The sequence below is a fragment of the Lycium ferocissimum genome, chromosome 5 (assembly GCF_029784015.1).
Source record: "Lycium ferocissimum isolate CSIRO_LF1 chromosome 5, AGI_CSIRO_Lferr_CH_V1, whole genome shotgun sequence".
NCBI lineage: Eukaryota > Viridiplantae > Streptophyta > Magnoliopsida > Solanales > Solanaceae > Lycium > Lycium ferocissimum.
Window position 1 is genome coordinate 26,372,322 of NC_081346.1, and position 14,132 is coordinate 26,386,453.

General features: G+C 35.8%; 2 protein-coding genes across 3 annotated transcripts; one reads left to right on the forward strand and one right to left on the reverse strand.

Annotated features, from left to right (window-relative positions):
• The first annotated feature begins 1,194 nt into the window (after positions 1-1,194).
• LOC132056607 (ABC transporter B family member 28) lies at positions 1,195-11,628 on the forward strand. 2 transcript variants are annotated; one of them, XM_059448884.1, is made up of 17 exons: positions 1,198-1,705; positions 4,907-5,094; positions 5,685-5,708; positions 6,566-6,667; positions 7,086-7,176; positions 7,606-7,706; positions 7,822-7,872; positions 7,966-8,094; positions 8,332-8,394; positions 8,481-8,757; positions 9,233-9,381; positions 9,486-9,575; positions 9,748-9,882; positions 9,971-10,027; positions 10,122-10,178; positions 10,989-11,292; positions 11,392-11,628. In XM_059448884.1, the coding sequence occupies exons 1-16, from the start codon at positions 1,309-1,311 to the stop codon at positions 11,223-11,225; spliced, it is 2,148 nt and encodes a 715-aa protein (XP_059304867.1). In that variant the 5' UTR covers positions 1,198-1,308; the 3' UTR covers positions 11,226-11,292; positions 11,392-11,628. The 2 variants fall into 2 exon arrangements, with proteins under 2 accessions (XP_059304868.1, XP_059304867.1); XM_059448885.1 differs by lacking the exon at positions 11,392-11,628 and having other exon boundaries at positions 1,195-1,705; positions 9,961-10,027; positions 10,989-11,024.
• A 62-nt stretch (positions 11,629-11,690) lies between these two features.
• LOC132056609 (uncharacterized) lies at positions 11,691-12,677 on the reverse strand. The gene is made up of 2 exons (XM_059448887.1): positions 12,155-12,677; positions 11,691-12,058 (listed from the first exon to the last, which is right to left on the reverse strand). The coding sequence occupies exons 1-2, from the start codon at positions 12,611-12,613 to the stop codon at positions 11,786-11,788; spliced, it is 732 nt and encodes a 243-aa protein (XP_059304870.1). The 5' UTR covers positions 12,614-12,677; the 3' UTR covers positions 11,691-11,785.
• Positions 12,678-14,132: the final 1,455 nt, after the last annotated feature.

Sequence of the window (14,132 nt, forward strand, 5' to 3'; positions counted from 1 at the left end):
TAAAAAAAGAATTCTAGACCTTAGTTTATTACTATGGTTAACTTAACTGAGATGTGTGTAAACATCTGGTACGGATAAGTTTTTACCATTTTCTCTTCCGCAAAAAGGCTTTGGTTCCTTTTTTTAGGGGTGGGGGGTTGACGGTCAGGAGAGGGATCGTGGTATGTGAATTCAAAGTTTCATTCTGCTAAAAGTTGTTTTCATTAATGTATCAGTTATTTTGATGTAATTGTGTAGTCGCTTGTTCTGATTCATCCAACTGGTTATGTTTATGAATTTTTTTATGGTGGTTTTTAGAAATTGGGGGTATAAATCATATTTCATGTGTTTTTAGAAGAAAAAAAAACATTCAAACAACCAAATATATTATTTGCAAAAACTATAACCAAACACAGCTCCAACTCCAACTTCAAAAATTCCAAATAAAGTGTTTTTTTTTCCGTTTCTATGGCCAAACGCCTACTAAAAGAGCTCAATTTTCAAACAAAACTCAGTTAAATAATACATGGCTACTGTACCCAACACCTTCTGTCTCCCCTTCACCTCCGTCACTACACAACACCGTCGCAACCAACGATCGTTAGTCCGCCGTTTCAATGCTCCGCCTCAGTTCTCTATCTCATCAACACAACTGTTCCGTTCACAATTTGTTAGATATCGGAAACTGAAACTGTCTGTTATATTTTCAACTTATAATACGTACGTGTGGGAGAACATCCCCTAACACCAAATGTAAGTCCAAATTTAAGGCTTGAGTAAAGGGTGAACTTTGTTACTCAAAACTGGGTAAATACTTATCTTTACTAAGTATTTATATCAAATTATATAAATTTACTATACTAAAAAAATTAGCACGTACTCCCTTCGGTTCAAACGCAAGTGTCCACTTGACCTTTAATCACACCCCTAAAGAAACTATTAACTTCTAAAAAAAATAGATATTTTGACTAATTTATTCTTAATTAAATACTACCTAATTAATATTATTTCTTGATTATATAAAAATTCACCTATCTAAATTAAATTAAATTTGAAAAAAAAAATTATTTTCTTCTTGATTATACAGGTGGACAATTATTTTGAACTCAAACACAACCTAGGTGGCACGGTATTTATTAACTTAGGGGAAAATATCGTTGCAAGTAAATTTTTTATCCCCAAAACCATGATTGACTTAAAAAAAAAAAAGGATAAAGGGTAGACATGGGCATGTGTGTCTTCTTCTTCTTCTACTCCTGGCCTTTTATGTATAAATCAAAAAATATCTAAAGAGCTCAATTTTCAAACTCAGGTCAGTTAAAAAATACAATGGCTACTGTACCCAACACCTTCTGTCTTCCCTTCACTTCCGTCACTACACAACGCCGTCACAACCAACGTCCGTTACTCCACCGTTACAATGTTCCTTCTCATTGCTCCATCTCATCAACACAACTGTTTCGTCCACAATTAGTTAAGTGCCAGAAACTGAAAGGGTCCGTTATATCTTCAGCTTACATTACAGGCCCTGCTTTTGATGCTATTGTTTCTGAAAATGATCCTAAATTTGAAGAATCGGATGATAATAGTAGTTTAGAGCCAATTGAAGTTATAAGTTGGGGATTTTTGTGGAAACTTGTGGCGAGAAACAAGTTGAGGCTACTTGCTTGTGTTTTCACTCTTGTTGGTTGTACCACTTGTACTCTCACCATGCCTTTACTTTCTGGTATGCATTTCTTGAGAAAGATAAAAATGTAATTTACTGTTTACTTTTGTACGACGGTACTTCCTCTTTCCATTCACTTTTTACTTGTCCAGTTTGGACTTTGCACATCCTTTAAGATATAATAATTAATATGGTTTTTTTTATCACAATACCCATATTAATTGATATTTAGTTTTGAGGATAAGTAATTAATGTAAGGGTCAAACATGGAAAGAAAGACATGTTCTCCTCTTGATATGCTAAAAGTCACAACTAAAAGTGAAAATGTGTTTTTAGTACAGTGGACAAGTAAAAGTGAACAGACGGAGGGAGTATATAACGTGAATGATATTGTAGAAAAACACTACCTCGAAGTTTGAATAGGTCAATGAGTGAAAGTTGAATAAAATTAGAACAGTATCAAATACTCCCTCTATCCATTTTTACTTGTTCATATTTGACTTGGGACACCTCTTAAAGAATTAATTAATAAAATGATAAGCTTACTATATCACCCTTAAATATAATAAATTCAATGCTTTGCCAAATGCATTGTGAAATGGTTATAGTTAATAATAAGGGTAAATTAGGAACTAACTGATAAGTTCTGTCTTGGTTTTCCAAACTGGACAAGAGCGGACATCTATTTTTAGTAGTAAAAGTGGACGGAGGGAGTATTGTGTGACGTCTCAAATTGGAAAGAATGTCGTATAAGTTGAAAAAAGACATTGCTCCTAGCAATTAGGAGTAAAGTGCGAACGTTCCCATTTTCTAGAAAGAATATATTTCATAATGGATATTTCAGGTTTTAAGCCAGTCAGATGGCGATGCAAATCTAATTTTCCATGTCAAATTTTAGTTTTCAGTCTGAAAAGATATATTCCCACAAACGGTAATATAGTAGAAATGTTTACTTTTTGTGCTTGTTAACAGTGGCAGAGCTGCCTATTGCGAAGGGGGTTCAATTGAAACCTCTTCATCAAAAAATTATACTGTGTGAATAAAGTAAAACTTTTTTATATATTTTTACATTGTCTCTCGACAAGTGCTAAAAGTTGCATTCTAGCAATTCTTCAATCCCTTTGTTAGAATTTCTGTCTCTACCACTGCTTGTTAGTGGGTTAATGATACAGTTAACAAATAATAGCGATAGTTAACAACTTAACATCTAGCCCTATATCTTAAAGCAATTAGAGTTGGAGAATTATAGATCCCTTTGGACAAGTTTATTAAACATCTTAAGAGTGAGGATGTGGAATGCTTTTATATGAGTACTCAAAAATCAGTTTCTATTGAATATAGTTCATCCTAGACCAGTTGTCAACATGTGGAGTAGCTTAGGATTATGCTAAGCACCTCTGGCAACTGCATTTTAAGATGATGGATATTTCTCTCTTAAACATGCTAAAGCTAGAGACAATAGGGACATTTGGAGAAGTTTTAAGTATTTTAGTTCACTTAAATATTTGGAATGACAAGGTTGAGTACAAAGAAATTCGTGTATTCATTGTTTGGTTTTGCAATGGGATGGTCAATACTACAGGCGGTTGCATATCTAAAATCATAGAACTATTCCAGCCAAAATTTGAAACAAATATCAGGGTATATTATTTTATTACAGGAAAGGTGCAAGTTTTAGATGTCGCATGTTAAAGTTATTTGACCAATCAGAGCCAATTGTTGAATTTGAGTTGCCAATTTCCTTTCTGTCTGCTTATTTTGATTGAAATACTTACATTTTGCCGAAAATCAAGCAGATGAAATCTGTCAGCCCCTTTCCACCCCTTAGAGTAGAGAAAAAAAAGTGTTTATGTCAATTATATTGGTAGTTCAAGATGCTATCACCATATTGGTCAAGATTATTGGTGAAATTTCAGCACAGGTGAAAAGACACTTTGATAGAGTGGTGGTTCTAGGCAAAGTTTCTTGATATACTAGTTAAAATCCTGATATCAATGCAATTGCATATGGAATCACAGAAGTTAGAGTAAATAAATGATTTATGTTTAATAATATAAAATCGAAAAGGGCCAAATATACCCCTGTACTATCGAAAAAGGGTCAAATCTACCCCTCGTTATACTTTGGGTCTAATTATACCCCTACCGTTATACTATTGGATCAAATATACCCCTCATCCGTTAAGTATGTCCAAGGTGGACATTTAATCCAATGTGGCACTAACATTTGATGAGGTGGATGCCACATATGGCATGCCACCTCAGCGCCCCTCACCCATTTATCCCTCCCCTCTATTTTTTCTTTCACCACTAAAATTTGCTTCCCTCCACCACTATTGTCACCATTACCGCCATCATGACCCCCTCAATTTATTTATCTAACTTGAAAGATGAAACTTTATCCTTTGATTTCTAAATAGTAATTAAGATAATTTTTTTTGGAGCGGACAGAGTATCTTTTGAACATTCTCTCGCATCGGAAAAAAATCACCGGCTATAGTTCAAAAGGTGACAATCTTGGTGGTGCCTAAAATGCCATGAGTAGCACTATTGACAAGGAGCCATTAATCGATTTAAACCAGCCTTCCACTGGAGCCACCGTGCTCAGTCAAAGTCAATATCTATCGTTTATCAAGGACTGTGATCCTCCTTTAATTTTCTCTGAAATTCTGCTTCTCTAAAAATCTTGAATTTTTGGGTTTTAGTTAAATTTTTAATTATTGAATTGTCTGATATGTGAATTTTTTCGGTGGAAAAGCAGAACATTCTTCTCTTTTTAGTATGTGTAATTCACTGCCATTCGTCTTGGAAGAGCTTTTGTTATTTTCAATCCAAGAATCAAAGTTTTGGTTTTTGATTTGCTTAAAATATTATATGCAGAGTTCTGACTGTCAAGCATCATGGTTATTGCTTTATCCGGTGGTCATGGTGGTAATGGTGGTGGAGGGAAGGAAGTTTTAATAGTGGAAGAAAAATTAGAGGGGACGGGTAAATGGGTTGGGGCGCTGAGGTGGCATGCCATGTGGCATCCACCTCATCAAAATGTTAGTGCCACGTTGGATTAAATGTCCATCTTGGACAAACTTAACGGATGAGGGGTATATTTGATCCAATAGTATAACGGTAGGGGTATAATTAGACCCAAAGTATAACGAGGGGTATATTTGACCCTTTTTCGATAGTACAGGGGTATATTTGGCCCTTTTCCGATATAAAATTGATGCTGTGTAGGCCTTACAATTGCCTGAGCTTATCATTGCAGGACGATTTTTTGAGGTACTTATTGGAACAAGACCAGAGCCACTGTTGGAACTGCTTAGTAAAGTGGGACTTTTATACGCCCTGGAGCCAATTTTTACAATTATCTATGTGGTGAACATGAATTCCATTTGGGAGAAGGTTATGTCTAGCTTAAGGGCTCAAATTTTTCAGAGAGTACTAATTCAAAAGGTGAATGCTAAAATCAGATTAGGTAGCTGTCCAGTTTTAACTTTATATATATTGATTTGTTATAAGATGACATAACTTTTAGTCACATCTTAAACTTCTTGAATGCTAAGGTCATGAATTATCAGCTTTCAAACCTCAAAATGCTCTTGTAGCTTGAGTAACTAGGACAATTTAGAATTGTTATCATACTACTCTCATGGATTTAAGGCATCCTTTGTTACTTTATTTCTCATGATTCCTTGGTGACTGTAGCATTCTGGTAACCTTGTTAAAAATCACTGCTTACTGCTTATAATCTTTTTGTAATGGGAAAAGATCAATTAACTGATTTACAAAATAGTTATTGATGCACCAAAAGACATATGTTGCTTTTAATGTTTGTCAAGATTAATTGTAGCATGGGAAAGATCAATCAACTGATTTTCTTATTAAAAAAAATCAATCAACTGATTTATGAAATAGTTATTTACGTGCAGGAACACATGTATTGCTTTTTGGCTTCAACTCTTTGGAAATGTTTTCCAAGATTTACTCCTGCAAACTCATTCAGCACATCCGTTTTAACGCTTTGCTTTTCTTTCTCTTTGCAGGTGGACTTTTTCGACCGTTACAAGGTACGATACTTCATATGTTGTGCTAGCTTTTCCATCATAACGAGGTAGTGCATGCCTTTGCGTGCTTGTGTGAATTCCAAACAGATTTTACTTCTATCTGTACCTAAGGTCTAAGGATGCGCTTGTTAAAATTGCTTGCTTTTTAGGTCCTTTTCATTTGGTCTAAGTTGCAGCTTTTGAGAGAACTACCTTTCACACATGCTGTTAACAATTTCCCAGTTTTATTTCAAGGAAGACTCCTCTACTATTAAGGAAGCAAAGTGCCTTTTTGATCTGGAAAATTCTTGCACCTGTGGTTGTAATGGTTTTTGATTTATTCTCCGTTTGAGTGTTCTATATGTACCTCTTTGATTTATTCTCCGTTTGAGTGTTCTATATGTACCTCTTTCTGTATTTTTCATTTCAAATATACATAAATACTCCAGTTGCTGAATAACCTTTTTCGGAGACTGGAAAACAAGGAAAAAACAAAGGAAGACTTCATGATTTTGTACAATTTTCTTGCGCAAACCAGAAGTTCATATGTTATTAGTATGCTGCAGCTAGAAGGTTTTGTGTGGCCATTTTGACCTAATGCAAGTATGAGTTATAATTTCTGAGGCAGCCTATGAGCACTGTGGTTTTGCAACTTTGAATTAGGTTTTTCAGCTATAAGAGAGATCATATAACCCTGAGCAGATGATACTATGACCTGTGCGGATGCTGTTGGGGAGGGTGGACTACTCAGTGTATACTTGGTCTTGCTCTTCTGTAGGCCTTCCAAGTTTGGCTGTCTACTTAAGACTCATATGTTTGGTGTCTCTGTTTACTGCTCTTCCTACGCGTACCTATTAATTTGTTTGGTTTTCTCCTTGTAGGTTGGTGAATTAACAGCTCTATTAACATCTGATCTGGGTTCGCTCAAAAATATTGTCAGTGAGAATACTTCACGGGATCGTGGTTTTAGGGCACTATCAGAGGCAAGCTACTCTCACTAAACAAAAGTGAGCTTTATATTTATTTTGAATCAGTGTTCTTTCTCTTTGTTTGCAAAGTCAGTCTAACATTGGATCATTAGAACTATTTCAGTGTTCTTTTTCTTGGGTAAACTTTCCCGGTGTTCTGTTTCCAAAATTTTCGGTTCTTAAAATCCCTTATTTAGACAAACTAATCTTTGCTGATTTATCTTGGAAATGTGTATACAGTGAGGCATCAATTGCATATTTCATGACTCCAAATTTTCAGCTCCCGGCTTTCCCTTAATGACGCTTAAATGCATTGTCCATTAATTTTCTTTCTCCTTCCTCCCGTCCACCGTTTGCTTTTTTTTTTTTTTTTTTTTCTGTGAGTACCTTGCATCATGATCTTTCACATCACTGGATTCTCTTTTTCATGCAGGTGGTAGGAACATTATCCTTATTGTTTGCTCTATCTCCCCAACTTGCACCAATTCTGGGCGTACTCATGCTCGCCGTGTCTATTTTAGTCGGTAAATATTTTATTTCTGATATTACTGGCTTTTCTGTGCACTCTAACAAGTTATTGATATGGCTAATACATTTGTTGAACTCACAGTTTCTCACTGTGCACTTAATAGTTGTAATCATAATAAAACAGTAAAATATTCTTCAGCTTGACTTATAATATAATTAATATAATTTATAAATTCTACTATTGTCACTTTATCTTGATTGTATTGACTATATGTGGTTATTAGTTATATCGCTCAAGATTGTATCTATCTTGGTATATCCAGAAGAAAAGAAATACGACATCAAATATGATTTATTGGTAGCAAAGGTGCAAGTAATAAATCGAAATGGAAATGCAGAAAGAAGATAGTTTGTGGGTCTTGTTAATTACTGGTATTCTGTTTTGAGTTGTCTGTGCATCTTCCTAATTTTTTTGAACTTATTAGCTCTGTACAAGAGGTCAACTGTAAATGTCTTCAAAGCTCATGGACTGGTCCAAGCATCAATAGCTGATTCTGTGACTGAATCATTTTCTGCCATTCGCACTGTAAGTTCATGATCTATTGCCCATTCAGATTTTACCTTAACTTCTGTAACTTTATTCAATTTCAGATATTCCTGTGATGCCCTTACGCTTACGACTGCACTGACCTCGTCTGCAGGTGAGGTCATTTAGTGGGGAGAAGCGTCAGATGTCAGTATTTGCGCGCCAGGTAACATAGAATCGATTTGATTTCCTTAGATTCAGTAAGGACTAGAATTGTCATAGTTGCTGTTCTAGAGATGCAAGAGTGTATTTGTTACAGGTACTCGAGTATGAGAGTAGTGGCATAAAGCTTGGAACCTTCAAATCCTTCAATGAGTCAGTGACTAGGGTGGCCGTTTATATCTCCTTGATGGCTTTATATTGTCTTGGTGGAAGCAAAGTAAAGGCAGTAAGTACTTTAAGCAAAGTGATGGATATTTATATGTTACATACAAAAAAAGATGGATATTTATATTTTCAAGAGATCCATCTTAAGCTGTAATTTGTTTTCAAGTTTTGAGTATTACATCTGGAGGCACTTTTTTCCATCCAATAGTAGAAATTTATATGATATCTCGACTCTCTTCCTCTAAGCATTTGATTTTATTTGCATATTAACTGATCATTCAAATTATATCGCATGCAGGGTGAAATGTCAGTGGGAATTGTGGCTTCATTTATCGGATATACATTTACATTAACTTTTGCAGTGAGTAACTTTTGGTGCCGTCGCTCTGTCACCTTTTTCCCCCTTTTTTATCTTCCATCATCTTCTTAACGGATCTTGCATTACAGGTTCAAGGCCTCGTAAATACCTTTGGAGACCTTCGTGCAGCTTTAGCAGCAACTGAGAGAATTAACTCTGTTTTATCCGATGCTGAAATTGATGAAGCGCTTGCATATTCTTTAGAAAAAGACATGAAGCAAAAGAAGGTCCAAGATGAGACTTTAGAATTATACTTGGTGAATGATTCTAACGAGAAGAAGCAATCTAGGAAAAGATACATGTCTACATTAAAATTTGGTAGCAGTGTGCGAAAGCTGGCAGAGACTGGTGATATCTGTCTTGAAGGTATGTACTTTTTCCATATCTGTTTATTTTGTGCTGCTTGTACAATGCTGGAAAACGTGGGTATAGTATTTACTTTGATAAGTCGTTAAACAGGGTATAGATAACCAGTTTGATTAATGGATTTAGTTCCTTTTTCGATGGTAGGTCTTTCTGTAACTTTTTATCAAGGAGATGTTCTGGTCTCCTTTCAGTAAAATGTCTTGCTTACGAAGACTTCTTATGTTTAGGTGAAACTGATCATATTCTTATCTGTTCATCTATTGTTTGTCACTCTTCCATATTGTGAAAAAGACATGGTGGGTAAAAGTAATGGAAAATGCACCATTGCTAATTATTTAGGTGAAACTGATCATATTCTTATCTGTTCATCTATTGTTTGTCACTCTTCCATATTGTGAAAAAGACATGGTGGGTAAAAGTAATGGAAAATGCACCATTGCTAATTAATAAAAGGCTTTTCATATTTCGTATGCAGGTGTTGATTTCTCATATCCAGTGAGGCCTGATGTGGAAATCCTTCGTGATCTTAATTTAACTCTAAAATGTGGAACTGTTACAGCTCTGGTGGGACCAAGTGGTGCAGGGAAAAGTACAGTAGTACAGCTATTAGCGCGTTTCTATGAGGTCTACTTTCGATTATCTATTTGAATATTTCCGAATACACGTTTTAGTGGTCCTTCTAGCAAGGTCTAAAGGTAAATACATCAGCCAATAACCTGACCTTGCAGCCAACTCGAGGTCGCATAACTGTTGCCGGAGAAGATTTGCGAACATTTGATAAGAGCGAGTGGGCGCGGGTTGTCTCTATAGTGAATCAAGTATGTATTGCTCTTCTCTCTCCAACACTCACTGTTTAAGCAGTGAGATGATTGTGAAATCTCTTCACCGAAGATTTGACTTGAAGTCAAATTCTGGATGGTGTCAGTGACTGTGCTCAACCTTGCAACCACTTTCTAGTTGTCTCTGACATGCATAAAATATTGCCTGTAGGAACCTGTTCTTTTCTCTGTATCGGTTGGAGAAAATATTGCTTATGCTCTCCCTGATGAGGATGTATCCAAGGATGATGTGATAAAGGCAGCCAAGGCTGCTAATGCTCACGAGTTCATAATTTCAATGCCACAGGTTTGTCATTTCTGAAAGGCTGCTTTCTTCATCCCACTATTTAATATTTAGTCCTATATCTGCTAATTATCTCTCGAGAAACTGACAGGGTTATGACACATTGGTTGGTGAACGTGGTGGTCTATTGAGTGGTGGACAGAGGCAGGTAGTAAATTGCTGCACTTATCAGAGCTTTAAATTTTTTTTTCTTTTCATGAGTTTGTAGAGTTCTATTGATTATGCCATCTTTGCATTTTCAGCGAATTGCTATTGCAAGGGCTCTACTGAAGAATGCCCCTATTTTGATTCTTGATGAGGTAATCTTTGACCCCCTTTTCTCCCTCTCTGTCCATTGATTATCATATTGTGAGTTCTGCGGTAGAGTTCCCGTGGATGGCTTTGGTATCTTCTATCTCTTTGTAAATTCTGGTTTAGGCCTGAATTACATAGGCAGATTTAAACTTTTCATTGTTGTAGGATTACAAGCATATTTTCCAATCTGCTTTAGGAAGACCGCGGTCAATATTTACGTCATAGAATTATACCCATCCAGCTCAACTCAAAACAGCAAAATCTGAATGACAAATTCCTAGGTATTAGATGATATTGTGATCACTGATCAGGGTGGACCTACTACATCAGTTACGGGTTCGTCCGAACCCAATAGCTTTGGTTTAGACCATGTATATGTATTAAAAAATTAGATTTCGAACCCTATAAATCAATTGATGGACAATTTGGGAAGAGAAACCAAAGATGTTTTGAAGACAGAGCCAACCATTTCCAGAAGATTAAAATGAAGTGTTTAGGGTTGTTCTACTTTTGGTGTAAAGTAATAGGTTTAGAAGATAACGAATCAATCTCTCATGTATTAGAATCTTTGTGAGATGACTCAGGATCAGATGCTTATACTTCACAAATCTGTAATTAGGGGGACTACACTGTTTTGTGTAGTCTTTACGGGACAAACATGTTACTTTCTCAAAAAAGAAATTAAAAAAAAAAAATCAATTGGGTTGTGGTAGAATTCCGAACTCGAACACATAAAGTTCAAATTTTGGATCCGCCTTTGATTATGATACTGTATATATTTGATAATATGGTGTTGCTTTCTGTGTTTTCTGCAGGCCACTAGTGCTTTAGACACGGTAAGTGAGCGTCTAGTCCAAGAAGCCCTGGACCATCTGATGAAGGGACGAACAACTTTGGTAATTGCTCACAGATTGAGCACAGTTCAGAATGCTGATCAAATTGCCCTTTGTTCTGATGGGAAGATTGCGGAGTTGGGAACACACTTAGAGTTGTTGGAAAGGAAGGGTCAATATGCTTCTCTGGTTGACACTCAGAGGCTTGCATTTGAATAATGTATAGCACTTTTGTTTTTGCTAGTTTATCAGAACAATCTCAGAGGCAGAACATGTGACTATGCGAGTATGCTAATTTAAATTGGTTTTTCTTGCTTTAAGAGTTTGTTCAACTGTGTTCGACCACACCTGAACGTTCTGATCGTTACTTCTTTCCTTGATGCAGCATGATATTGTGCAGTGAAGGGGGGGGACTATTAGGATGAAATGTTGAAAGGCTGGAGGATGGATGGATATAGCTGGAAGAAAAACAGAGAGACAAGTTCTCCCTTTTTCTTTTGGAACAAAGCAAAGTTGTACAAAGTTTACATACTATAAACAACTGATGTAAAAATTGGTATAATTGCAGTATAATGTATGTAAATCCGGTATCAATATACATACACGTCCACGTTCCAATGAATTCTACACTTTCTGTATTACAAAAATTTCAATATTGATTGTTCTGTAACTTCAAATGAGATGTAACTTCAAGTATGCAATTTATTGGCCTTTCTTTCTATATTAACCTTTGAGAGCTATACAATGTGATCTCACATAACTGTTGCTTAGCAAAGTGTCTAGGTATTGGAAAATAAGAGGGTGGCATTCATTTTTGCAAGACATTCTGTTGGAAGGCTAAGGAATGTATTCATAAACAAGTCGTCAATAGGTTCAACTGTTGCTATCCCAACAAGTTTGCACCTTCCTTCTTCATTTAGCCTCTCCCCTTTTCCTTCTCTAATTCTTCCCTTCGTTTCTTCTGACGTTAAAAGTGTCTCCACGAGCAGTGGTGGCGCTCTGTAGATGGTTCCAACTGAAAACCAGAACTTGGCCTTGAAGTCTAGATTAACCTATAAAAGTTATAAGCTTGAAAATTAGTTTATCTTTCTTCTCATGAATTCATATGTTTTTGCTAAGGACAATTAAGTCAGGATGAAGCAATGTACCTTGCCAGTTTCTTGGTTGACATATCCTCTAAGGAGTTCAGGTTCAACAGCAATCTTCAGAAAAGGGGGCAATGGCAATCCCAAGAACTTAGCAGTTGCAGATGTTAATGGAGGAATGTACAACTTTTCCAAGTCAAAATCAACAGCAATTTCCTCACTTGACTCAATCTTTTTTCCCGCTCCAGTACCTGTACCTCCTTTGGCATTATACACAAAATCTGGATATCTAGAAATACCAAGTTTGCAAGCATCAAAAGTCTTGAAGTCCACATTGTATGTACTAGTTCTTGGAATTGGTGTCTCAGTAACAACACTAGTAGACTGTGGCTGTTGCTGAGAACTTGTGATGCTGATTCTAGGTTTTAACTGAAGTGAGGAATATGAAGATACATGTCTTGATTTGGTTATGGGAAGTTGGCATGAGAATTGAGGAGTTGGTGAGTAAATTTGAGAACCCATTTTGTTAATGTCGTGCCTTGAAGAGAGGATGGAGAGAGAATTTTGGTTAAGTCAGAAAGGTTAAAGTTTGAAGATTTGTACCATTTATGTGAACCTCAAGTTGGAGTACACAAGGCCAATTTGTGTCCACGAGTGAGGACCTTATCATAACTAGTTGGGCAAAGTGTCGGGTCATTATGCATCCTTATGATTGCAATTTGCAGCCATTCATTTAGGAATAGATATTTTGGAAAATTGGATATTTGTTTCTTTTTCAATTTGTAATGTCAATATACCAAAAAGGTAGTGTGTAAATTTTAGGAAATTGGATGTTTTTGGAAACTGTTTTACTTGAGCCGAGGGTCTATCGGAGATAGTGTCTCTACCTTCACAAGATAAGATTAAGGTTGCATACACACTACCCTATCCAAACTCCACTTATGATACTACAATGGATATGTTATTGTTGTTGTTGGATGTGTTTGGAAACTTACAAAGTTCTTCTATCAAACCTTGATTTATGAACTTACAAAATCCTACCTTATTAAATTCAGGTATAGTAAGATATTTCCTCAGTTTGGTAAGGTGCACTATTTGAAATTTTCATATTATATAAAAACAAAGTTTAATAAAATTGCTTACAAGATTTTCCCTACTGATAATTGTTGACTTACTCGTAATTATGAGACTTTTTAAATTGATAATATTGTATAATAACAACATGACATTAAATTTAACATCCAAAAAGCTTCTAAATGAACATTATAGTTATTTATAGTTCAAATATTTTATTTTAAATTGGATTTTCATTATCATATTCAAATGTTAAAGTCTGGCCATCACAAGAATTACTCAAACCGGGTAGGAAATATTTTTCAAATATTTAGCGTCTTTGGCGTCTGGATTGTACTCCAAGAAGTTATTGCTCCTATGATTGTAACACATGCTACAGTAAGTTCAAAGCTCACTGATCAAATGAAAAGTTCAAAGCTTACTGATCAAATGAATTTTATCGTTTTGACATATCCTATTGGACTGTCCTGGATCTACAATGATGTGAAAGTCCATTCAGCATTCTTGTCGCCTTGTCCAATTTAACGAATTTCAAGTGTGTTTGTCTGTCCCTATCTTGCCTCCAATTAATAAAGTAAGTTCATCTTGGACAAAGATATACAACAGGTAGCACTCAGGGGCATGTCATGTGGTCAATGAAGTGAGTTATGTCATGTGGTCAATGAAGTGAGTTGAAAAATTACGAAATCTTATGCCAATTTCTAGGGGAGACAACGATACTGGGTGATTTTCTTCCCGTTTGTCCAAGTCTTGATGGACAGAGATATCCCGTCTTGTGGTAGTTGAATCTGTAAAATTGAAATTAGTCGAGGTGCGGCGGCGGATTCGACACCACGATTATAAAATAAATACCGTGGGATTAATTGAGGTACGCACACACTGATCCGAACACCATGATTATATATAGAAATTAAAATTAAAATAAAAAGATTTATAACAGGTAGTTCAAAAGTTCAATAGTAATTGA

What these genes read in the sequence shown, in the direction of transcription:
- LOC132056607 (XM_059448884.1), top strand. Translation starts at nt 1,309, where the DNA reads ATGGCTACTGTACCCAACACCTTCTGTCTTCCCTTCACTTCCGTCACT. An exon ending in AGAGAGTACTAATTCAAAAG is followed by an intron (nt 5,095 to 5,684) that starts GTGAATGCTAAA and finishes TTCTCTTTGCAG; the next exon opens with GTGGACTTTTTCGACCGTTA. An exon ending in CGCCGTGTCTATTTTAGTCG is followed by an intron (nt 7,177 to 7,605) that starts GTAAATATTTTA and finishes TGAACTTATTAG; the next exon opens with CTCTGTACAAGAGGTCAACT.
- LOC132056609 (XM_059448887.1), bottom strand. Translation starts at nt 12,613, where the DNA reads ATGGGTTCTCAAATTTACTCACCAACTCCTCAATTCTCATGCCAACTT. An exon ending in TCAACCAAGAAACTGGCAAG is followed by an intron (nt 12,059 to 12,154) that starts GTACATTGCTTC and finishes TAACTTTTATAG; the next exon opens with GTTAATCTAGACTTCAAGGC.